This window comes from Ictidomys tridecemlineatus, chromosome 10 (assembly GCF_052094955.1).
Source record: "Ictidomys tridecemlineatus isolate mIctTri1 chromosome 10, mIctTri1.hap1, whole genome shotgun sequence".
Lineage (NCBI taxonomy): Eukaryota > Metazoa > Chordata > Mammalia > Rodentia > Sciuridae > Ictidomys > Ictidomys tridecemlineatus.
Genome location: NC_135486.1, coordinates 54,330,357 through 54,357,565, shown reverse-complemented (window position 1 = coordinate 54,357,565; position 27,209 = coordinate 54,330,357). Strand labels below are relative to the sequence as shown.

General features: G+C 40.8%; 1 protein-coding gene across 1 annotated transcript in view; it reads left to right on the top strand.

The window, feature by feature from the left end:
* Positions 1-27,209, top strand: part of Kif26b (kinesin family member 26B) — a 483,473-nt gene that overhangs the window by 147,305 nt on the left and 308,959 nt on the right. Inside the window, exon 3 of the mRNA XM_040278703.2 lies at positions 26,083-26,616. Coding sequence (XP_040134637.2) covers positions 26,083-26,616 — 534 coding nt within the window. The remainder of the gene's footprint in view (positions 1-26,082; positions 26,617-27,209) is intronic.

Sequence of the window (27,209 nt, the reverse complement as noted above, 5' to 3'; positions counted from 1 at the left end):
AGGCCAGGGAGTCACAGCTATTGGTGTGTACCTCCAACCTGGCTGCCCAGTGGTTGATCTGGCTTCTTGGTGAAACACAAAATGCCCATGATCTGCTCTGGAGAGACCTGTGGTTTTGCCTTTCTTCACAAAGATGGAATCTTGACCAGATGCACCGGCAGGGAAGTGTTCTCTGAAATGACGATTTACTTTTCTCTAGGGACATGCAGTGGCAGTCCTGTGAGCACTGGTTTTTGGAAGAGCCTCTGAAGGGTTCTTGGCATTTAATCACTTCTTATTTTTTTTTTCCTATTCACCATTCAGATCCACATGCTTTGGGGCTTTACTTGCCTGAATGCAGCTGATAGCCTATGTGTTCTTATCTTTTCTTTTCCCAAATGTTCAGGGACTGCAAATCCAACTTCAGTAAACTGGAAAGACTGGCACTCTGTTAATTAGTCCATTTTAAATGAAACTGAAACCCAGGCTAGGATTTTTGGTTCACCTCCCAGATCACAGGGATTTATGGCCTCATTAACAGTTGAATAAGCAGTTTTAAATGATCCAAGAATACTGACCACTTGGAATTCTGGGTAGTCAGCTAGGTCTCCTGTCTTAGATTGTTTGTGACTTACCTTTGCTTCCCTCGGGGCCCACCCTGTAAAGGAAAGAGACAGGAAATGAGATGCAAAGAGAAAATTGGAGTGAATGGGCATTGTGGTTTATCAAGTAGAATTACCTCTGTGTGTGTGTGTGTGTGTGTGAGAGAGAGAGAGAGAGAGAGAGAGAAGAGCAGGTGCACATATTTACACAAAGTAACATCTCACCCGTAAGTTATTAAACACCTCAAGGATATAAAATAAGTGTGGAATTAGGACGTGTCCAAAAGGTCATGGAAAAATGGGGTACAGATGACAAATCTCACATTCATGTTGCTTTTACCCATAAGAAAGACTTATCATCCTTCACAGCCACATCTACTTAAAGATACTGCTCTTGGCCTGGAGCAGATCAAAAATGGCAAATTAAAGATAGAGACAGTCACAAAAACAAAACCAACAAACGACAGCTAATAGCTTGACAGGAGGTTGAAAGACAAAAAGCAGACACAGATCCCCTGCGGCAGCCGTCTGGAGCTACTTGGTTTAGGGCAAGTAGCCTTTTGCACTCTTAAGTCTTTGGAAATTATGTCATATGGCATGGTCTGAAATTAATTACAGCCATGGTAGACACTGAATCATTCAAAGCTTACGTTATATCTCATAACTTTATAAGATGAGGTCACCTCTAACTTCTTTTGGAAAATTCCTCCAAAATAGTTTAAATAACTATTTATTTTTTTAAAAAAATGCTTCCTTATATAGACCAGGAAGCAGAAAATATGACCTTCAGGATAAATCTCTCCCACTTCTTTTTATAAATAAAGTTTTATTGGAAATAGCCATGCTTCTTCATTTCCATAAGTTGCAACTTTCTCCTTCATCTCAGTGGAGTTGAGTAGTTATAATAGAAACCATGGAGCCAGCCTCAAAGCCAAAAGGATTTATTTTCTGACCTTGCACAGCAAATTTTGCCAATTCTTTGATCTAGATGTTGGGTTCTTATTGGATGTCAGTTTTGTTTATGTGTGCATATGATTCATTTGCATATATTACCAAGTGATCTTTATACAAGAATATGTACACAAACACATTTCTGTGGGGTAGTAAACACAATTTAAATGTTGAGCATCACATTTCCTTTACTTTTCCAACATAGCTTTAGAAAAGAGTTTGCATGAGATTAGCTTCACTCTTCACTTCTTGCTTCACTCAGTTGATGACAGGAATGGTGTGTTGTGACCTCTGACCCAGAGACTGAAGACATTCTGTAGGACCTACAGCACCTTTGGAAACCTTACCACACATTCACCCTTGTCACAATAGCTCCCTGCACATAGACATGTTGAATGCATCCATAAATAGATAAAATAGATGTCCTTACAGTGTGAAGGACTCAGTGATTATGTATCCCAGACTACTTAGAGTCTTGTTGGATATTTCAGTGGTACTGGAAGTTGACTGTAATGGCAGGAAAGATCATGTGCTCATCAGGTAGAATTTTGCTGTCAGGCTATTTTTTGTGGGCCTTTGTCACTGACTTAATGGAGAAAATTTCTCCAGCGAAGGCAGCCATGTTGATTTATTATTCTGTTCTAATGTGGCCAATACCATATTTGTGTGAGATTTCACCAATTCTGACTTAGATATACTCCTTGCTCTGCCCCACTATGTAATATCTCACTGTACTCTATTAATTTCCAAGGACCAAGAGCCAAAACTCATTCTCGAAAATAAGTTTCTGAGATTACAGACTTCTATGTAGTAAAATATATATATTATCATTAAAATAAGCATCAAAGCATGATTTGGATTTGGGGCAGGGAATGAAATGCCATTTTCTTATTGAGATATAATTTATATGCCATAAAATTGACCTTTAAAAGTCTATAATTCAGTACTTTTTAGTATATTCAAAAAGTTGTCCAGTCATTTTTTTTTTCATAAAGGAAGATTAGCTCATTTTGAGGAATTCTATGTAGTCCACAGAATGTGGCTGTTAGAGTTGTACTGAAATGTATATATTTATGCTCTGTTGAGATATACCAATTGGTAGACAGGATTTACTGAGCTGGATCTGGACAGTCCCAGGCCTCCTTCGTTTATATAATATATGGAATTGCTCCTCCCCAGGGCAGTGTCAGGAACTCATGGCCCAGTGACCCAGGCCTCTTCCCTAACCTCGGATTCCAAGGGTTTGAACAGCTTCTCTACCTTCTGGAATTCTTTTTCCCTCAGGTCCTGTCTTCGGGGGATGAGGTGTCTTCCCTGCTTGGTTGCTGTCCTTATCACTGTAGTAAAGCAGAGAGAGTATAACATGAAAGAAAGCAAAAGCACAGGACGGGGTAACCCCATGAAAATAGAAGAGGGATCAGTGGAGTAGAGGAAGGAGGTAGAGGGAAAGGGAGGAGGGACAGGAAAAGGGAAGAACCGTGGAATGAATCTGATCAGACTTCCCTAGGCACATGTATGAATATGCCACAGTGAATCTCACCTGTATGTAGATCCACCATGGACTAATTTAAAAAAACTTCAAATAACTAGAAGATCAGTAGAGGGCTGGGGTTGTACCTCAGTGGTAAAGTGCTTGCCTAGCAAGTGTGAGGCACTGGGTTTGATCCTGAGCACTGCATATACGTAAATAAAATAAAGGTATTATGTCCATCGACAACTAAAAAAATATTTTTTAAAAAAGAGAAATATCAGTAGCATAGAGGAAAGGGAATAGGGGAAGAGAAGAAGGGAGAGGAGGTACTGGGGACTGAATTAGAGTAAATAGTATTCCATGCTTGTATAATTATATCAAAATGAACCCCAATTGTATATCTATAGTGAACAAATAAAAAATAAAGTTAAAAAATATTTTAGCTGAGTATACATTGAAATGTCAATGGGGCCATCCCTTTGTTTCTCTAGCCTTCATCCATCCCGGTCTCCTTGTCCTGAGCAGTCCCATGCAAGTGACAACTCATTTACTTAGAAGAACTATTGTGGTCCTACGGCTTGTGAGGCACCATGTGCTAGGCCCTCTGAACTAAGATGAACAAGGTCCTGCTCTCATAGTTTATATTCCAAGGAAGACAGGAGACATTAAGCAGTTGATTATCCAATTAATTATATAGCCACCATCTGAGATATTTACATACAAAGAAATGTGTCGGGTTTTCTGATAGAAGGATGCAAGATGGAGCTGACTTAGTCTGAAGGCAGGGAAACTTCTCTGAGGGTGTGAGATTTCAGCCAAGATCTGAAGGATAAATAGAAAGGACAGTGGTGTGTACAAAGGCTGGAATGCGTACAGTGAAGAGAGAATGGCTCAGGAGGAGGTGAGAGGGTATCCTGGAGCTACACCACAGAGAGCCAAGCTGGCAGAGGAAGGATTTTGGACTAAGCACTAGAAATTCCCAAAATTGCAAAACACCACTCTATTAGTATGTGTTAAGTAGTTAGAGGTAAAGGTAAGTTTGAGTAGAGTGTGGAGACTTATTGCCATTATTCAAGTGAGAGATGATGGTGGCCTAGAGTAGAGACAGTAGAGGTACATTTAGTAGATGGAATGCACAGGACACGCTGCATTTCATTTATTTATTTTTTCATTCTTAAAGTTAAACTCTGCGTTAATCAATTTTCCATTACTATAACAAAATACCTCAGATAATCAACTTTAAGAGAGGAAAGGTTTATTCTGGCTTACAGTTATAGAGTTTTCAGTCCATGATCACTTGATCCCATTGTTTCTGGGCCTGTGGTGAGGCAGTAGATCATGGCAGGAGAACATGGAGGATGAATGAAAAAGGAAGAGAGGATGGGTCTGAGCTCCCCAAATCCTCTTCAAGGACATGTGCCCAGTGACTTCAGACCTCCTACTAGCCCTACCTCCTAGGTTTTTCACTACCTCCCAGTAACAGCAATTTGGAAGCTAAACTTCTAACATATGGACCCTTGGGGGACATTCAAGATCCAAACTATAGCAGATTCCTTCTTCCTTTCCCATTCCCATTTCCCTAGAAGTCCTCATTTTTCTGTTTGGCTGAGTATATACTCAATATATACAAAAACCACGAATACCCCTGGAGTCAAGTGGGAGTCATTTTAGGGGAGCTTCAGTGCTGTGTGCATAATGCTTTATATAAGGAAGAGCTCTCCCAGGTGTGATAGTGCATGCCTGCTATGCCAGCCACGTGGGAGACTGAGGCGGGAGGAGCATGAGTCTGAGGACAGCTTGGGTGTTTTAGCCAGCTTTTTGCTGCTGGGACTAAAAGACTTGACAAGAACAATTTTAAAGGAGAAAGAGTTTATTTGGGGGCTCACAGTTTTAGAGGTTTCAGTTCATAGACAGCCAGCTCCATTACTCAGGGCTCAAGGTGAGGCAGGACATAATGGGAGACAAGTATGGCAGAGGGAAGCTGATCACATGATGATCAGAGAGTGGAGGGAAACTCCACTTTCTAGATACAAAATATACACTCCAAAGCCACACCCTCAGTGACCCACCTCCTCCAGCCACACCCTACCTCAGTTAATCCCAGCAAAGGATGAATCAACTGATTGGGTTAAGGCTTTCCTCACCCCATCATTTCTCCTCTAAATCTTCTTGCATTGTCTCCTATATGAGCTCTTGGAGGACGCCTAATACCTAAACCATGATACTGGGTAATGTAGAGAAACCCTGACTCAAAATTTAAAAAGCTAAAAAATATAAAATAAAAAGGACTGGGGATGTAACTCCGTGGTAGGACACTCTGGGTTCAATTCCCAGTAACACAACCACAGAATGTTTCTTCAGATCATTTGCTGAAATTGTTCCTGGGTTCTTTAACTGGAAAAAGCTGACGACTTATCAAAAATGCAGTATTCAGAGAAGGCGAAATGTCAGGACATCTAGATAAAATCACAGGGACACAAAGACGCATTCATAAACTTGCTTGAACACAGGAGACTACATTTTTCCATGTTGACAAATTCTTTTATTTAAAAGATTGTTTTTTTTGTTATCACAAAAAAGTGTATATATTAATGAGATTCAATGTGCTCTTTCCATATGTGTATATAGCGTGCACTGATCAAATCCACTTCTTTTAAAGGCCTCTAAATGATACATATCTCACCTTCTAAGTAGTGGATCGGCAGGGAGGATCACGAGTTGGGATAGAGCTCAGAGGGAGACCCACGGCTGCCCAGTGCCTGAGCTCCCAAACCTTCCATAACTTGGCACTTTGGACACAGGCATGTATAAAAGGCTTGCTGTGCTTGGTTCTGATGTTTCCCAGATAACCAGGAGGTGAAGATAAGAAGGAGGGAGGAATGGGGTTCCTACCCAGAGTGAGTTCTAGAGTTCTACCTTGACTTTAACTGTAGGTAGGGCGAAGGTAGGGGTGAAAGCTATGGGCTTCTAGGCCCACTCTGTATTATAAAATTAAACAAAACCAAGGTAATTCTCTGGAACCTCTTTTTACTTGAGCCACAGATGACATTTAAATAGATGCCAATGGTGACAGGCAGACTGAGCAAGAGAACAAAAGATTACTGTAGCTGCTGGGATATCTGTATATCTCTCTATCTCTAATCTCTATCTCTATCTCTATATATGAAGATGAAATGGGCCAATACGTCTCCTCTAGGGTTAGCTATATTGTGTGTTTGGAGGCATCCTGGGTTGGGGGTGGAGAAAGTGAACCCTGGTTTGTGGAAGGCCGTGGGAATAGAAGGGGCAGATATGGAAAATACAGTTTAAGCTAAAAATTTGAGTTGGAAAAGGATGGGCTCAGCACCCTGCCCATGGTAGGAAAGCAGCCTGCCTGGATCCCAAAGTTGCTTGCACACTGGTGAGAGTCCCCTGTGTAACTACTTGTCTAGCACCTGGGAGGCCCTGGGTTTGATCCCAAGCACTGAAAAAAAGAAACACAAACACAGGGAGAGGGAGAGGGAAAGAGGGAGGAAGGAAGGGAGTGAGAGAGGGCAAGAAAGGAAGAAGATACAGAATACAAGAGGGAGAAGAAGAAGGGAGGGGGAAGGGAGAGGAAGAGGAGGGAGGGAGGACCCATGGCATATTGTGTACTGCAGGCTCAAGCAGGGAAGGCCCAAAAAAGTCCAGAGATTGCACCCAGGAAACCCTTGGCCTTCCCTGTGTTGCTGCTGTGGAGGACTGGAAGGGTATGAAGGCTTCTGAATTTGATTTTATTGCCATCACTCTTACCTTCATCAGCTGTAACAGCAAAACAAAGGCTTTCTTGTTTGTTTTCAGGCTTCCACCACCTAAGTCACAACCAGGCCTCTGCCAGGCTTCCTCCTTCACGGGTGGGTGGGAGGTTGCCGTTTCATGAATTACAAGTCAACATCTCATGCTCCAATATGTCTATTTTACTTGAGATTTTTCTGGCCTGTCAAAAATGCCAAGCACTGACAGGAATAATAAGTTGGGTCTCACAGATGGCATGAATGAAATTGTTATCAATTATGAGAAAAGAATTTGTGTTTAAATGTCAATTACAAGGATGACTTCTATCCTGCCTATAACCTCCTGCTAAAAGTAGAAAATCTGAATTTTTTTTAAGAATGTAGCAAGAACATGAAAATTTTCTATTCATTGTTATACCAGTCTTCATTATGCTAATTTGGACGTAGACCTTACTGTGAACAAGATAATAATTACCCCAGCAGAGTAGAGGCAAAATGAAAATTATTTCTTATGAAAAAAATAGATTGTATGAGACTTTTAAATGTTTTGAAACAGTTTTTATGTATGAAAGGCATTAGCTAGCTCCAATATTAAATATCAAAATATCCCAATATAAAATGTATTAACTGTCTTCTTCTAGTACATCCCACCAAGCCACTAATATACTCAAGATACCCAAGGAAGCTATTTTTCAAATTCAGCCATAAACAAACCTATGGTGAAGGCAGCCACCTGGGACAAATCTTTTTGGTTGAGCCTTTCCAAAATAAACATTAATCTAAAAGCTTAATCTCTGATCCCTCTCCTCCAAAACCTACTTCAAACTGATTCCTCCTTTCTCACTCCCTCTCCATCTCTCCCCCATTTCTCCCTCAAAGGCTCCATGCAGCTGCATTTAGCCACCCAGGGCTCTGCAGTCCTGAGTTTTAATCTGGCCTATTATGGTTTGGATGTGAGGTGTTCCCTGAGAGCTGCTGTGTTAATATAGGAATGTTCAAAGATGAAATGATCAGATTATGAGAGCTGTGACCTAATCAGTTCTTTGGCGTTTGAATGGACCACCTGGGTGGTAATTGCAGGCGCTGAGGTATGGCTGGAGGAGGTGGGCCACACTGGGGCTTGCCCTGGAGAGTGTATCTTCTCTGAAACACTCCCCACTCCACCCTCTGTCTGCTTCCTGGCCACCTGAAGCAGCTTTCCTATACCATACCCTTTTGCCAGAGTGTTCTGCCTCACTCTAGCTCAGAGCAAGGAGTGAACCTCTGCAACCATGAGCTGAAATAAACTTTTCTCCTCTAAGTTGTTCTTGCTGGATATTTTTGTCAAAGCAATAAGAAGCTAACACAAGGCCCAAGTGCTGAGAGCCATAGCCAAGTAAAAATGATGCATGGCATTTTTGGTTGTAAGGTGACACCAGCAAGCCATTGAGATGATATGATTATGTTAAGATCTGCATTCAAATGGATATTAGACCCCTGCTGTCCACCTCAGCCTGCTACTTTGGAGCTCTAGCGGGACTCCCAAAGAGTTCCCATTGGTTGGGAAAGTGCCGTAGGAGGGAATTCCGGAGGAGGGATTTCCTGTTGGTGTGTGTGGGTCATCATATTTCCCGGGAGCATACAGGGCATTGGCAGGAGTTTCAAAATAAAGTTTGTTCCTTTTTGAGTGGCTCGTGATTTTGTGCCCAGCCAGACTGCGGCACCCAAGTCTTTGGGAAAAATTGGAAAATGAACAAATGAACAACAATAATAAAATAATCAGTACTCCTTTCAGTAAATAGGTAGGAAGCAAAAGACACGTCTTTGAGTGAAAGCCCTATTCTTTCCCCATCCATCCTGCTGCCTCCTGCAGTAGTCAACAGCCCAGTGCTCTTCATTATGCAACGACATTTTTGTTTCTTTGGTGCTGGAGATTGAACCCCAAACTCAGGCATTCTAAGCATGGCTCTGTCACTGAACCACACCTCCATCCTTTATACAACACATTTTTTGTAAAAGCTAATTTTTTGTAAAAACACATGAAGCTGACTCTGTCCTTTTCTTTCCTGAGCCCCTTGGTATAGAAAACTGTTTAATCTACTCTAATATTTTTAATGAATTTGGTCATCTTGGTGCAATGGGTGCTGGTCTTGAAAGAAAAAACCCGCTGAAGGTAAGAAGTAATTTACCTGGTTAAACTGTGTGGAAAATCTTAAATTGCAGGGGTGTAGTCTGCTACTAAAGCACACGTGAGCCATATTTAGCACCCCTATCCATCAGGGCTCAGAATAAAATACCAATAGCCAAACAGCAACAAAGTTGGAGAGTGTTTTCTAGACAGCTCTTGGTGTGATCTCCCAAGCATAAATTTTTATTCATCATTCAGGAGGAAACACAGATTACTTTCAGTTCAGTTTTTACTTGGAGAATTTGAAAATTCAGAACCAAAACCAAAATGGAAAGAAATCCCCATCCCTCCGCACATCACCACTGTTCATGATGACTTTTCAATGGAACTCACAGACCATTATCAGAGAAATTGCCTCCACCCTGGACCTCTTTTCTAAAGGTCCTTTTGCCTTCCTAACTTCTCCCCAAGAACCTCTGAACTCATCTACTTTATCCTCAGGTCCCTGACCACAGTATTTCATGCTCCCTTTCCATTGCTCTTTCCATACTGTCCTATCAACCTAAAACAACAGAGGGGGTGGCTCTTCAAAAAATTGTTATTTATTTGGGAGTGAGCAAAGATTACGACCTGGAATATGTGTGCTCTGATGGATCACAGGCATATTCATGAAGACAAAAGGAGGCAAGGGCTTTTAAAGCCAAAACAAGGAAGGTTACATATGTTGTTTTGAAATAATTATGCCTGACTACAAGGATCAATAACAAGGATGGCATAAGCGCAAGTCAGATAGACAGTTTCTGGGCTAACATCCTTGAAGAAATATTCTTTATGCAAGGTTGAAGTTCTGGCAGAGTGTCTTGTGATAGTTCTTATTATCGGACAAATCATGCATGAGAGATGCTTCTTCATGGCTTTCCACCTTGATTTTGCTAGAGTTTGACGTAAGTGACTCCATTTTGATTTTGGTCACTTTTACAGTCCCTACCTCCTCTCTGAAATCCCCCTTTTGCATCTCATGCCATCAGATCATTGTTGCAGTCATCTCCCCGTCTGTGTTAGCCAGCTTTCCTGTACTATAACAAATACTTGAGTATCAACTTATAAAGAGACAGTTTTAGAGGGTTCAGTTCATGTTCATTGGTCCCATTGCTTTGGGTCTATTGTGGTACATCATGGTGGAAAAATGTGGTCAGAAAATGAAAGAGAGTGAGGAAAAGGCATCAGAGTCTCACTGTCTCCTTCAAGGGCATGCCCCAATGACCTGAAGATCCCTCACTAGGCCCTACATACATCTTAAAGATTCCACCCAGCACTAAGCTGGGTGGGCCACACCTTAAACACTGGAACTTTGGGGGACACTTAAGATCCAAACAATAGTGCCATCTCTGGCTCATGCAGCCTTGTTCCTTGAAGACATAACTCTTATCATTGACCAACCCTGCTTGTCTGATGATATTTGTGATTCCTGTGTTCTTGTAGATTGTCCTTCTGGCATCTCAAGTCCTTCATCCAGTGGCCCTGTCCAAGGACCTTATTCTTCGCTCAGTCTCAGCCTCTCATCTCCATAACTATGCCCTAGACCTTATTGCAATAATGATTGACAATGCAGATCTTATCAATAACTCTTTGACCTCTCCCTCTTTTTTGGTCTCTCCATCTACAATCTTGAATCCTAAACTCTTCCACTCCATTGAGTTCTAACATCCATTCCCCAATCCTACCATTCTTTTCCCTCTTTCTCACTTGCCTAGGCCTTTGCTTCTCTCCTGATCCAGGTTAGAGTCCTTATCCTCCATTTTAATCATGATTTTGCTTTATCATCTTGTAACATTAACTCCTTTACCCATTTCCCTCTTTATCTTGCTCTTTTCATAGCACTGCAATCTTAGTAAAATCCAATTCTCCATCTATTGTGCACTTGTACACACTTAGCTTAACTTGAGTGGAATAAAACACAGAACCATGCGTGGTGACTGTTAATTTCAAGTGGACTCTGAGTCCCTGGCTGCCAGTTGTGCCTTCACTGCCAGTCCTGATCAACTACTTGCTTTTTTTTTTTTTGGTCCTCTCTTTCCCTTCATTTTTATCTTTGGTCAACTACTTTTATCTTCCCTTCTTTTCAAAACCTGACACCTTTGCTCCATCTTCACTTCTCAGCTGAATTTCCTCAGCCTCCTCCTGTCTGTCCTCTCATCTTTGCCCACATACTTTCCCCTCTCCTGATTCTACGGGTGAACTGCCCATCATTCTTAAAGGCCAGGCTTCCACTGGCACAAGTATTTGTTGACCACCACTCGGTGCCAGACACTGTTCTAAGTGTTTTCTGCAGATCAACTCACTTAAACCTGTAAGATAGGTACCATTATTATCCCATTTTACGGTGAGGGAACTCAGAACCAGGTCAAATGAGCAGCACTCACCTGGTGATCATTCATTCCCTCCTTCTTGGAATGCTTTCTTCACCTTATTTCCTGAACCTCTCTTAGTTTCCCCACTTTACCTCATTAAATATTCCTTCTCAGTATCTTTTGCTGCTTCCTCCTCACCTGCTCTAAATTAAGTCCTGGGACACTCATTCATTAACTTTTTCTCTCTCTCCATTCTCTCCCTATGTGATCTCACCCATTCCCATAACTTCAGGGCTACCTATTTGGTTTTGGGTGTTTCCCAAATTATAATCTCCTTCCTGGATCTTGTTCCTGAATTTGACCTTAGAGTCCCTTAGTCCATTTGGGCTGCTGTAATATAACAACCAATCTTATTTCTCATTGTTACGCAAACAAGATCAAAGCATGGGCAGATTCCACATCTGTTTTATAGATGGCCATCTTCTCACTGCATCCTAACTTGGTGGCAGGGACAAGGTAGCACTCTGGGGCCCCCTCTTATTAGGGCATGAATCGTACTCATGAATGCTTTGCCCTTGGGTCCTAATCACTTTCCAAAGGCCCCATCTTCTGATACCATCACCCTGGTAATGAGGTTTCAACTTATAAGATTTTTAACATTCTATCTATAGCAATTTCTCTGAACTTTTCAACTGTTTCACTTCTTCACTCAGCCTATTTCAAACCATGCTGGCTTCCTGCTGTTTCTAATCTTGCTAACCTTGTTCTCACCTCAGGGCCTTTGTATATACATGTTCCCTGTCTGGTATGCTTCCCCAGGATGCCTGCTGTGGCTCATGGCCTCACTTCCCTCAGGTCTCTGTGTAAATTTTCCGAAAGAGAGTGGCCATCTCTGACCATCCTGTGGAAAAGGAAATAACCCCTCACTTCAGCTCCAAAAGTCCCTTTTCCCTGCCCTGCTTTATTGTTTTCCATGTGCCACATGACATATATTTGCTCGTGCATTCATTTTTCTCCAGGAGAGAGCTCCATGACAGCCACACCCTTGTTTTATTCATGTTCTGTCACCATTACGGGGCATTTAACAGGTGCTCTGTAAATTGATTTGTTCCACAAATCAAAGAAGCCACCACAGGAATGCAGACATGTATGCTTTTCAAAATTCCATGCGCTTGGTGTTTTAAGAAGTAAATTTTTTAAATATGTAAATTGATTTATATTTACACATTGAATAAAATAACAAATATGTAAGTGAGCTGTCTTTCCTTACCCCTTAAGTTTTCAGACATTTATAAATGTACCTGAAATTAGCATAAAAGATTCCAGCAGGTTTTATGTTTTCAGTTGTTGGTAATAGAAATAGTTTAAATAAAAAAAACATTAATAGGTTATGGTTTCGCTGAAGGACTATAGTATTTTTAAAAGGGAAACATCATCAATAATCCAATTTTACCACTTTCTTAAACCTTGGAAACACACAGTACTTATTAATGTTGAATTATTTAATAGAATTTTTTAAAAAAACAATAAAAAACTTACCCTGATATTAACTTTCCAGTGTGTAAAGGTTTTTAATAATGTCTCAGTAACATTGACTTAATGATTTGGTTTCTAAGAGAAATAGCCAGCCTTAGTTAACAATAAATCAGGTTAGGCTATTTGCAGAAAAAACAACTAAAACTGCTTGTAGATAGCAGTGTGGAAAGATCAGATAGTAAGCAAGCCACTGTCCACAGCTGAGCTCTATTTTCAGCTCCCAATAACAGTGGAATTAATAGCAAACATATCTGTATTTGAAACTTGAAGAACACAATTATGCAGTCCTCTGAGAACAACATTTTGTGGAAATGCTACAAAGAATTGTACCTGAAACCTATTTATAAAGTTATACTCCCAAGGGCTTTGTCATAGAACTTTTAAAAAAAATCTTGTGGGCAACCTCTTGACCATGTCACTGGGGGACAGAGGAATTCTGAGAGTATATTTCTTTCATAAATAATTGGCATTCACATATATCCCCTGAGGATATGATCAGATTCACTCAGCAGCCATGAAGACAGCTAGCCTGAGGCTGTCCTGTTTGGTGGACCCATTTGTCTGGGTTAAATGCCAGCTCCCCCTATGGAGGTGCCTGCAGTTTGCCTGGGACATTCTAGGTATAGCTGGGAGTCATTCATCAGGGCAGGGGCCAGATGGAGAGAAAGATCTTGCCGAGTCAGAATCTCCTTCATTCTGAAGGAGATTTCTAGAGATTTCTCTATCTGTGTCAGTTCAGTTACCTCTGGATAGACAAGGGCTCACTGAGAAGTCGATCTTGATGTGGCTTCATAGAACACCCTGAAACCCTGTGACCTCTGAAACCCACTGTGCAATGGTTTCCAGAAATGTTTGACATTTCCAGCGACCATGGTTGATTAAAATCTCATCCCAGAATATGCCTCCAATCCTTGGACAGTGTCTCCAGAGTAGGGAGACGATTAGACAACGGAGGTCATTTTACGAACATTTCTATAGTGAACCTTTCAGAATCAAATCAGAGGAACACTGGTAGAGGAAGGGGGGAGGAGTTGTTTTCTTTCCAACTTTGGTTATCTCCATTCTTGAGCCTGTCTAACTGGTACTGCTGCCCCCAGAACCCTACACCAGAGCCATCCTACTGGTTTCCACCCAAAGAGATACATACACCCACCTCTGTGTGTGTAGAAAATGTGAACTATGGACCCTTGCTACTCTGTGATTATGGACTTTCTTTTATACCTTTTTAAAAATTTTATTGAGGCTGTTTGTATTAGAGATTTTGGTGTTATAGTTGCTGTGTTTTAAGTTTCTTATATAATTGATTTACACAGGTAGAGTATATACATGAATTGATTTATTCAAGTCTGTCTCTTGGAGGGCCTCTTAAAGATAGCCAGAATTCCCTTTTAAAAAAAAATGAAGATAAATTGCTAATTCAATAATATAGCAGATAAGTACAGCTGTAGACTGGCATTCTAGATGCCCATGTTTGTGGCTTCCTCACCCTTTTTCTCTTTTATATAGTGACTTCAGCTTATTGTGCTTAAGGCTATGTAGGAGCATCTAGAAGGAAAACCTTAAAATAGGCAGCTTTGGTCTTTTGTCAGGTCTTCAAACTGTTCTTCCCACTCACCCTACCTTAAGGGCACTCTGAGAATCCTGTAAAAGATGTGACCCTTAAAGAGGTTAAATTCTGTGAGTGGAGGGCAACAGGAATGGCACCCTCCAAGGAAGATGGCGAATCATGGTACACGCCCAAGGTCATGTCCAGAAATCCATGCCTGCCCTTCAGTAACCCCTTAATCAGGAAGGAATCTCAATTGAGAATGGCTGGCTGGCTCTTTGATTCTATGGTTGCAGAATAGCTTGTGGCCACTCGCTTCTCAGGGACCATTGTTAGATTGTTATTGACTGACACTGACAGAGAGTTGTGGTCAAGTCTCTGGAGAAGGACTTCTTGCCCCTCCTGACTCCTTCCTGGCCCTGCCAGGAAGTGATGCTTTGTTCATTCATCATGGTGAATTTCCAATTTAGATCTTCTTACTAAAGCTTATTATGGAAGAAAGAAAGGCAAGAAGCATTGCAGAACATCCAATGATTAATGTTTCCCTCCCCAAATGAGCAGACAAGATATTTGATGGTGAAGGGTTAAATTTGGGCATCACAGGTAGGTGCTAGAGTTGTGAGTTACGAGTATAGACACCCTTTATCAGATGTTCCTAGAATATTCTAGCTTTCCCCCAGGATGTGTTAAGTCATTTCTAATGCATCATGAATGAAAATTAAAAAAAAAAATACATAGCTCAGTTCCTCATCCTCTAAGGGTCTGCCCCAGGCTGGGGCACTTAGGGCCAAAGCCTTTGTGATTTCTCTCACCAAACCAAAGCCAGCATGAGCTTGGCATATGGTTTGAGCTACGTAAATGTGGTTTTTTTGCAGGAATAAAGAAATCCTTGGTCTCTTCTATAATTGCACCAAATTATACCTTCACAATGACTTTGTCTTATCATGGCATTGGTTTCTTGTCTCCAGAAGGGAAACTGCAAAGTTACCATGATGTAAAATCTGGCCAGAGGCTTGAAGTGATTTCATTTAAAAAGCCACCTCAGCTGTCCCCTCTCAAACCTAGGCCAAGAGGCAAACAAGCTCAGTTTCAGTATATACTGAAGCCATGTACCAGATCCACAGTTCATGTGACCAAGAGCTTGGGGCCCACATCAGCCTTTTCCATCACATTCATAAACAGCCTGTGGCACATTCAGCAGCCCCCTGTCCCCAGTGAGGGATCTTCACTCCACCAGCATGTGAGGTTTTAATAGAGAGAGTGTTCCCACCCACAGCGTGTTTATACACACCTGCCAGACCCAACCCCACTGACACCTGCATCCAAAGAATCCAAACATAAGACAGTATGCTCTTAAAAATTTACTGCACCTAAGGGAAACTGAGGCAGAGAAAAGCCAGAATTTGTTTCCAGATATAGAACATGCACTCATTGTCTTGCAGAGATTCCTTTCTGATGAGAACAGCAAGAAGGGATCAGGTGAGAAGCTTTAAGTCAAAGTTTCAACCACGGCCTAGTTGAATTGTGGCCTGGATAATTTTTTGTTAAGGGTCAGGTGCAGGGACCAGGTGTTGCCCTTTGAATGATAACCTAAATGATATTTAGCCTATCCTCGCCTCTACCCACAAGATGTTAGTAGCCCCCCTTCCATATGTGACATCTGAAAATGTCTCTAGGTGTTTCTCCCATGTGCCCTGGAAGTTAAGAATCACTAGCCATTGACAACCATTGGCATAGGAAGAGAATTTGGTGAAATGATATTTGCATTAGACCTTTAATCTTTGGGCTATGCCTCTAGAGCTGTTTGTCATTTGCTTGAATTATTGTCTACAGTCCCCAGTGCTGAGGTACTCAGAAGGGTTGCAATTTTCTAGACATTCAGGATTCACCAGTAAACAGAATAGATAAAAGTTTCTGCTCTCATTCAGTTTATATTTTGGAGGGGGAGACAATGAATAGAACCATAGAGGGTGACAATTCTGTGGAGAGAAATAAAGCAGAGAAGGGGGTTAGGGAGGGCTGGAGGGAACTTGGGGGTGGTATTTGAGTACCTTGAAGGTGGTGAGATACGGCCAGGTAGATAGATGTCAGTGGGGTAAGTTGTCCACGTGGGAGGAACAGCAAGTACAGATTTCCTGGCTGAACATTCCTGGTGTGTTTGAGGAATAGCAGAAGGGTTTTGTGGCTGGCACAAAGTGAGTCAGGGAGCAAGTAGTGGGACATGAGGTCAGAGAGGGACCAGGAAGCCAGATCCTGCAGAGCTCCATGCAGAGACATTGACTTTGACTTCCAGAAAAGGGGTGGAGGCCAAGGAAGAATTTTATACTCTGGAATACTAGGATCAGATTTAAGAGGATCCCCCTGGCTGCTGCGTTGGGAATGAACTCCAGGGGGGAAAGAGTCAAAGTTACCATTACTATTAACATTATGGCATGGTTTCTGCCCCTAGGAATTTACCACGATCGTGAAGATAGAACACGTCCAACTCTAATAAGGAAGTGTTTGCTAAGCACTGAGTGACTCAGACCAGAGAAGTGCTGTGAGAGTCCAAAGCAGGGAACCATCCCAGTGGGGAGTTGGACTTCATGGATGTGCGGGGCCCTAGGATGAGCAAGCAAGGTTTTTGTTTTCAGCATGGCGTATGGATATATAATTGACACTCAATATGTGGTACACATTTGAAGTGTAGACTTTGACACATTTGGAGTTATGTTTACACACTTGAAACCATCCCTCTACTTACCCCTAAATATTGTCTCTTTGTTTACAAGAGCAGGTTCGAATTATCATCAGAGAAGGAACCTAACCAAAGTCATAGAGGGAAACATAGGGGCTTCTATGGGACAGAGGCAAGCCCATGATGCTTTACAGAAGGGTCCTGTGAGGACCTGTGGCAGATATTTGGCAAGATAGCTTGAGGAAAATTATGTGGGACCCAAACATTGGGTCACAAATATTAGGTCACAGGGGAATCATGGAAGTATTTAAATTTGTTGTAGGACATGGTCAAAATAGGGTTTATCTGTTAAAAGTTCATCTTCTAAAAACAAAAGCAGCACCACCAAATCTTAGGTATTTTGTTTTATTTTTTGTAGAAACTCCAATAAAAACAAAACCAATTTCATTCACGCATATAAAATTTCATGCATATAAAAATCAATGAAAGGAAAAAGAAACATTAGGCAATTTCATAATTAGGATACTTAATAGAATCCATGCCATATAAGATCCAACTGCTTTCAGAGTGAAAATAATTCCATTTACCACCTGATGGTACCTTAAAGCCTGCACATAAAAAAAAAATATAACTAGTCTAGATAGACTTTAATAATTGAAAGGTAAAATTTTAGTGTGTCATACTAGAATCTCGATCAGTGCTTATAATTGTAAGATTTATCACTTTATTTTTGTGTCATGTTGAACATAAACTTTAATGTTAAGGGAAACCTTTTAAGTATGTATTAGGAGTCCATTCTTGCTTCCTAAGCTCTTACTCTATTTCTGAATGGATCTTGTTTCTCCAGGGTCAAGGGATAGATTTTCAGGATTGGAGATAGTTATGCTAATGTGAAATCATTTCTCTTTCTACATCTCCTGAGTGGGTATTGGTAGCTCTCAGGAGACAATGGCCAGTTGGTGGCTCTATGATTCTAACTGAACATCTAGCAAAGCCCCTTTGCAATATTACTTTTAAAGGAGAACTAAGGAAGACTTTTTAGTTAGTCCTTCCAGTGAGAAGCATATTCTCAAATTCCATGAAAATGAATGACTCTTAAATTATTTCATGTTCAGCCAGAGGAAGGAGAAATTGTGCTTCATTTATGTACAATGTATCAAAATGCATTCTACTGTCATGTATGTTAGAACAAATTAAAAAATAAAATAAAAAAGATCTAAAAATAACTTGTTTTCTCTCACAGTAGAGAAAGAACAAATTAAGTCTAAATCAAGTAGAAATTAAGTCCAAATCAAGTAGAAATTAATGGAATTGAAAGGAGGAAAACAATAGAGAAAAAATCATTGTAACCAAAAGTTGTTCTTTGAAAAAAATTAGTAAAATTCATAACATTAAAAAAAATATATCTCCTGGTCACACAATTACTAAGTGATTGAACTGGCCCTTGAATCTCCTATCTTCTTAACCAAAAGTTTTCAAAAGAATCAACAGATACTACCCACACCATCTTTTCTTTTTTTTTTTTTTTAAATATGTAGTTGTGATGAGAACAATCTCACTTATTCTTTTGAATAAGTTCACTAATTCATGAACTGTCCTTATGTTACCGCTGTTGACCGATGAGGAGTCCTTGCTTCCCCAGTGTTGAAGAATAACACCAGAGAAGCACGCCGAGGCAAGGTCAGAGTGGAAAATTAGAAGTTTATTAAAGGACAGCAGAAAAGACTTCTCCCGGAGGAAGAAGGGGACCCAAGAGATGGATGGAATCCGTGGAAGTGTGGTTGTCTCTCCATTTTATAGTTTTTGGTGATGGAATGCAGGTGGGAAGACCGAAGGGATGGGACACAGGTGGGCCAAAGAAGTAATCTGGGCACTTCCTAGTCAGCATCTTCAAGTTTGCTGTTCATCAACATTTCTTTGGGATGGACTTTGGCCTTGGTCTTTTTCCTGGACTTCATTAACATCCCAGGAGAGTTGCTCAACTTTTCTGGGAATTCATTCTCAACATGGCCTCCATTTTAGATTTTCACTCGATACTAGACCCGATTTACCTAACTACACTGACTGCCTAATTTTAAATCTGGCTTCACTTAATTATATATTGTTTTATTTAAAATTTTGTTTTGAAGTGAGGAATTAGTATCTCTTACATGCCACACTTGTGAATTATTTCTAATTCTTACAACAGCTCTATGATTTAGGTAATATTTTTCATTTATAGGTGGAAAGAACTGAAACTCAGAGAACCTGTTCTAGTGTCCCCATGTTCACAGCGGGCAGGACAGAGCTGGTTTCTCTACCAAAGTCCATGAGTTTTCATCTTCTGTACTTAGTGTGGTCACCTCTTGTTTTGACAGAATTGCTTTGTTTTAGTTTATTTCGCTATTTGTATTACTCACACCTGTTTTTATGGGCAATTTGGGAGGTTCAGGGCCATGGTGCTTGGCATTGGCTTAATCTTGGCGATAGTCTTCTTGATGGCAGAGTCCGGAGGTGGCAACTGGTATCACATGACCAGAGACAGAAGTGCTAGAGTGCTTGTCCGTCTGTCTGGTTCAGGAAGGTTTTATCATCTGTAACACGTTTTCAAATGTTGCAGTAAGCAGCCCTGTTAATTGTGCTCCCACCTGCCTTTGGTGCGCCCAGCTGTCTCTCATGCGGATACAATCATTCAAATTCAAGCTGCACATGCCATTTTTAATAGGACCACGTCTCTCTGCAGTAATCCAGAGCAGAATCGCTTAGGTTGGGCACAGTCACTACATCTCAGGTTAATTTAGTTTTTTATGTAGAACAACTTTGGTCTGACATTTAACATTTCTCCCTTTGGTGTGGGTATTTTTTTTTCTCTTTTGTCTTTCTGAGCTCATTACCCAGCATACCTTTATTTATGCCTTTACATTATTTTCTCCGCACACGCTAGGATCCATGTCTGTGTGCACACTAATGTGTGATCGTCATTACTGGGTGAAGTGCCTCAGAATAGGCTGGTAACAACGAATACAAGCTTTGGGTTCAGATGTTGCAGGCAGGCTGGAAGGAAGTTTCTATTTAAGTTTTACGTTAATGAAGTAGGAGTGTGGACCATAGCTTTCTATGACAACTGCCTAACTTTGGAGCTTGATCCAGGTCCTCACCTTCAGCTCACACATTGTGTTTAGTGAGAATGCAGACTGCTTGAGGGTGGTAACTTTCCCACAAAGAACAATAGTGTGTCATTACTTTGCAAATGGTCTAATTTGTTCACTGGGCTGCTCTCTGAGGCAGTCTTATGTTTTGTTTGTGGTCTAGGAATTCCAGGAACAACAGGAATAAAGGATACAAATGTTTAGGAATGTTTAGCCCACTGTTAATTCCTACCGGGTAGAATTAGCATGATAAGTGGGTGAGAAAGATCCTAGGTGATTGCGACCCTTTGCATCTCCTTATCCCATTAAGCACAAGTGGAAAGTGAGATGGAAAAGTCAGGGAGCTAATAAGCACTAGAAAACAGAATCTCTCTCAAGAAGAAGTAACATCCACTGGCTTTGTCATTTGGGGAGTATCCTTGGATTTTTAGATCCTTAAAATGTCCTCTCTGACAATGGTTAATTAGGATCTGGCCACTTGTCTCAATCTCTCTTCTGAAATTACTGAGGGAGGCAAATATCCCTTTTTTAGAGACATTTAAGTCCAAATATTTGAATGTTTAACTAGGAATGAGAATAATGGTGTTCTTGGTTCAGATCCACCAAAGAAGGTTTGCTTCCTATTGATTTGCAAACTTTCAACTTTGCAGTTTCCTTTCAAAAGAGGTGGTCATTAATACCAACACCTGCCTTGGAGAACAGAACTGCTATGAATTGCATTGAGGTTCTTGAGGAAGAAAGGACACTCAAGGGGAATGTGACAAGGGCGGGCAGGGGGCGGGGATGCAAACCGGGGCTGTGGAAGGATTTTAAGGAGTGTGAAGATAAATTCCATTGATCTTTTGGGAAGCCTCCAGCTGTGGGAAACAAAACATTGTATTCTCAGGGCACTATCTTCCATTCCCAGCCTCCTGGGACAGCATTTATGGAGGAAAAAAAGTTTAAGGAACAAAGTAAAAAGAAATGGGCCTTTGAAGAACAGCTTAAATCTTGTTGAGCTTGTCACGAGAGGCCTCTAGAATAATAAACTAGAAGCAAACATCAACAGGAATTTGTACAACACACACTGGATGCTGACTCCAGCTGTTGCCTTCATCACAGACCCAGAGGCTTTGGAGGAACACATTCAAAGTACTCTTTTGGCTAAAATAATTCGGAAAATCAACCCCGTCCTCAATAGTGGCTCGGTAATGGCATTAGCATTTATTGCTAAGCAACCTGTCCCTCAGAGGATGAAATGGAACAGAAAGCAACAAGAATTGGCAAACAGCTTTGTTGGCCTAGGCAGTAGTTCTGGTTGTCTTGCTTGAGTTCCACAGATGCCATAGCCCTCTTAACCAGTTCCCTCCTCATGCATTGAAAGCTGATTGCCAAATCCTGGAAAATAAGCACCATACCTGCTTGCTGGGGAGTCAAACTTGCAGAACCCAGAGTGTCGTACTGGTCTGGAATTTTCCTTTCTGTTGTCTTGTTTCTGATGAGCCGTACTGATGGCTAAAACATTTTTTTTTTAAATTCCTTTGTATTGAAATGTTACTTTCTTGGGAATCCAGGAAAAAGATTAATAGATTAATGGAGGCTAGAGAATCTATTCTAATAGTTGAAGGAAGAATCAGGGAAAGGAGGAAACCACACGAGGCTTTTTAGGCAGGTATAACAGTTATGGTTGGAAAACGGTTGTAGTCTAACATTTCAAAAGAGTTCATTTCATGATAATTGTATAATAAGTGGCTGTGTCAGTCAACTTTCTGTCACTGATAACAAATACCTGAGAATATCAACTTGTAATGAGAAAAGGTTTATTTTGGCTCATGGTTTGTAGATCAGGCAGGGATAGAGGGAGAATTTCAAGTCACCAGGCAACAGCCACGGGCTTGGATATAATTGGTGGGGAAATGAAGTGGGCCAGAAGATGGGAGTCAATTTTAAAAATGAGTCACTAGACTATGAGAGATGTGACAGGAGACCCCATTTTCCTGAAATACTCTGTACAGGAGATAGTGGGATCAGAAAAACATCTTATGGAATTTTCCTTGCTCTCATGAATTGGACATATTTAAGTGTCTGAACATTAACTTCATTTATCCCTAACCTTCCTTCTGAAGAACTTTATCAGTTTCCTGAATGTCTTTTAAAATTCCTCTCATGAGAGATGGGGCAAAAATGATTTTGTACATTTTCCTGAAAGATGAGAGTATTTTGAATGCAGACCCCCTAAACTTAAAAAGTTAGGATGAAAATGTTTTCCAAGTGCCAAGAACCAATTTTCATATGGACCTTAAAAATAGGGGTTCCGGTTGTGGGTGGTTCATCACTGCTCCATCTATTTCCTAACGTCATAAAATGGACCAGAACTGGACAGTATAAATGTCTTTGAGGCCCATTAGCAAGGTAGCCTGCCAAACTGGATGCTTAGTCCATTACTTCTCTTGGTGCAGGTTTCTTTTGGGGTCAGCTAACCAGGGATGCTTCCTTAGCTCATCTCCTGGGCCACTGTCGTCCTTTTTGGGTCCATATCAGGAAAGCACTGTTCATGTGTATCATTCATGACTCTCAATGCTTTTTCTTTCTCATTTTTCCTTGTATATTACTGCTTTTCCTTGAAGCAGTCTCCTGTTTATTTCAGCACTTACAGAAAGCTTTGTCTGTTGATTACTCCTCTTTGAAGTTTTGAGTTGCACTAAAATATTTATAATGTGTGGACAAGCACTTGAAAGGCATTTTAGTTTTCATAAAATGTCTCTCTTGATTTAATGAAGACTTTTGATGATAGGAACTAACATAGGGTTTCAGATGGAGGGTTGCTTAGCTTAGGGATCACCTCTTTTGACATCAACCAGCAATTATAAACTCATTAAATAATCAATCTCAGCTTTCCTCCACAAGGAGACCACACTGGACTCCTTCTTGTCTGTCTGTGGCCACCATATTGATAATAGGCTCAACTGGAGTACTCATGGATGGTTTTGTTGACTTTCACAGGGCTGGCTTTGGTTAGCACATGTGTGAGTGGAGGAGAGCCCTGGGGAACTGGAGTTCTTGTTAACATCTTGTGAACCAAAGGGGAACATTGAGCTCCATGATATGTCTTTGGATTGGTAATGGGAGTTGCTATAGACTGGACTAGAGGTGACAGCAAGGGATGTGGCATTGGGGTAGTCCAGGAAGCCTTCTTGGTTCATCTGATGGTAAACTCACAGAGGACAGGAATTGCTTCTATGTATTCTCAGATTCCCAGTCTGGTGAGGTATCTGGCAAGTTGAAGCCAATATACCTATTTTTTCAATGTTGCAAGTTGAGCTACAAATAGTAACAGGTTCAATAAAGATAGACCTGCTGCAAGGGAAAGTAGTAAAAAACGAGAAGAGAAGAGAAAAGGAATTCTCAGAACTAAGGATGGCTTTTGCAGTTTCTGTAGAGTCTCCATGTTAAAATGAAATCCAGAATCTAAGGCTAAGCATTTAACATCTGAAATAAACTGTGATGTGTGGACATGACTTATAGCTTCGTTTTACTGTAGCATTTCTTTCATATGATTGGGTTAACAAAAATATTCTAAATAAGAAATTAATTTGAAGCTTCTTGAAACCAAATAGTTTGGTGACTTGAAAGTGTATATCATCAGTTATGGATTGCATTTGCATTTAAATACCATTCTCCTGTTTCTCATTATCTTTTTTTTTAATATTTATTTTTTAGTTGTAGTTGGACACAATACCTTTATTTAATTATTTATTTTAATGTGGTGCTGAGGATTGAACCCAGGGCCTCTCAGGTGCTAGGCGAGTGCTCTGCCGCTGAACCACAACCCCAGCCCCATCATATTATCTTAAATTATACAGGAGAATGTGGGAAGACATAAGTGAACTATGCAACAACCAAAAGATAAAATGCCATATGGTCATTAAAAATAACATTTTCAAACAGCATTTATTGATAACGAAAATTCTCATCATATAATGTTATGTGAAAAAAGCAAGAAAATATAACTTGGCACATATGGAAACCCAAATAAATTCTTTTTGAATAAATGAATATTTCCTATAAAACCTTATATCTGTGCAAAAACTATGAGTGTATTAAATATGGATATGTCTCTTTGGCTCTTGAAGTAAAAAAATCTTGGATTAGTGATGAAGAAAGTATGGGTATAATCCAAACTTTTAACTCTTTTGGAGTTGAGGTGACAGTTTGTTCTAGAATGATTCCTTAGAAGCTCTTTTAGATCCCCCATGCACTAAGTTGGGCTTAGAGACTGTCTGGACAAAGCAGCTGTCATTGAGAAGGATGTCACCAGACAAGCCTCATATGGTTCGCATCTCTTTGTCAACTGAGACTTGATCAACCTTGACCTCCCATTGTTTCCCATCATTTTATATGACTATCTTGAGTTTCTACCTCCTGAGCCACTCCTTGCTGTGGCTGTGTAAAGAGGCCTCTTGATTTATTAATCAATTAATCAGTGCATTCTGGGGAGCTGTTCAAGGTAGTTAAACAAGGAAAACAAAATGCAGGAACCCATAATCAAGATGGATCGTAATTAAGAAGGACCCTCCCACCAATGATCTTCCTGTCCACTTTGGATGCCCCACACCACCCCTCTCACCCATAGCTCAATACACCCAATTCATCCCTGATGAATTTTCTGCTCCATAAAAATTAACAGCAAATTTCAGAGGAGCAGATTTTCTTCTAATGTCCTAAAGGAAAATAACACTTGAGATGAGCCTCATCAATTATTTCTAACAACTGTTGAATCTCAAAAGTTCAAGCAGCCTATTCAACCTAAAACATACCATAATGATTTTGTCCACACAGGCAGGTACTATTCTCTATTGGATTCTATGTGACTCCTATTGGAGTCATTGAGCTGGAAGGACATTACTAACAAGGATAGGCTATAACCTTGTGTAATAGATTAGAGTATCAGTGAGATTAAGTAATTTGTTCAAGGTCACACCGAACTCCAAGGTCACAAGTAGCAGAACTATTCCAATGCCCAATTAATATTCCTAATGTTGTTTTTGGTGTGTTTCTGTTTTCCTGTAACGGTTAAAGCAAAGTAAACTAGAGACATAATCCTCATTAAATCCATTTTCTGATTTCTTTTAGGTATGTATTAAGTGTGGCCTCTGAACTAAAGATTTTTTATTTTCATATTGGTCTTGTTATATCATTCAGGTTGGTCTCAAACTTCTGAGCTCAAGTGATCCTTCTGCCTCAGCCTCCTGGGGAGCTAGGACTAAAGTGTGCACTACTGTGCAGCTCTAAGATTTTTGAAGAGTGGTTTTAGATGAATTTTTATGGGGAAAGAATCTTGGACTATTGTAATGGGTCAGGAAATCATATACATGGATACAGACAAAGGGTGAATGAGAAATACTAGTTAATCTTCAGAGGTTTGCTGTGCTTCTGGGGTAACTGACCTCTGGTTAAGAATCTGCTTTGGTCTGGTTTCCTTCCAATGACATTTAGCATATGGTGCTGATGAAATCAAGATTTTCTAACAGAATCTCTGTTTGTGGTCCCAAGTAGCACTTTCATCCATTACCAACTTTCTAGGCATAATAGGAACCATGGATCCACAATGCAAGTGTCCAGAATGTCTACATTCACCCTCCTCCACCATCCTATCTAGACAGACAATAATGTCTTCTGTTGAACACCTAAGGAGGGTCCAGGTTGGCTATTATTCTTTGGTGGACATAAGGTGAATCTGAAATGTTCCTATTGACTGGCCTGTAAGAATACTTAAAAATTATGTTTAAAACATATTTTGTTTTGTAATGCCTTTGAAGTTTTCGCTACAAAAATTCTTATATTTGTGTAATGTATTTGTCAACTGTAGACTCTTCTGCCCATCTGGTGGATAGATGCCAATCAAATTCTTTGGGTACTTTGACTCATCAACCAGACATCTGAATTGAGCTCATCAGCTTTGAGTTACAGACTCTCCTTTTTCTCTGTTCATGTGTTCTCCAGGATCCTGCTTTCTCAGCTGTGATTCATGACAAGCTCCAGGTCCCCAATACCATCCGGAAGGCATGGAATGACCGAGACAACCGCTGTGACATTTGTGCCACACACCTGAACCAGCTGAAGCAGGAGGCCATCCAGATGGTGCTGACTTTGGAGCAGGCAGCTGGCAGTGAGCACTATGATGCCTCACCTGGATCACCACCACCACTCTCCAATGCCTCCACCCTGGTGGGGTCACGGCATGGGGGTGGGCTCCAGCAGCCCAGGGATTGGGCCTTTGTGCCTGCCCCATATGCCACCTCCAACTATACAGGCCTTGTCAACAAGCACAGCAGCAAGCCCAATAGCCTTGGGGTCAGCAATGGGGCAGAAAAGAAGAGTGGATCCCCCACCCATCAGGCCAAGGTCAGCCTCCAGATGGCCACAAGTCCCAGCAATGGGAACATCCTTAACTCGGTGGCCATTCAGGCTCATCAATACCTGGATGGCACCTGGTCCCTTTCAAGAACCAATGGAGTCACCCTGTACCCTTACCAGGTAAGTTTCTCTATGAGCAAGGCCAAGCAGGGTTGGATAGAGTCAAGGTAGAGAATTGGGCAGCTCTTCCTTTATCTACCCTTCTGCTTTTGGGAGCTCCACTGCTCAGAGCCTGATGCTTTCATGTGACCCCCCACAGTGTTCTGATCCAACTAGGCCTGCCTATATTGAGAGTGTATCCTCTAGACCTTCTACTCTTACCCTCTCTCTGCTCATTCAGTGTCTCCTTCCTAAGAGATCTTATTGGTCCACGTAGTGCTAAGGGCTTCCTAGTAATCAGGTTTAGTATAAGGAACAGTGACTCAGAGTATAGGACCTAGAGATATTTAGACTGGAGTCCAAGTCCTGGTGTCCACTTACTAGCAGTATGACCTTGCATAAAGGGTTTGTCCTAATTCAGGCTCAGATCTCTCATGAGTGAATAGAACAGTAGTAAGAATTAAATAAGGTTACATATGTAAGACATGTGCTTCAATATCTAGCATATGGTAAGAGATTGTCATTGTGCTATTAACAAAGATTTTGTTTTATTTATTTTTTTTTAAATTTTTTATTTTTTTATTGGTTGTTCACAACATTACAAAGCTCTTGAC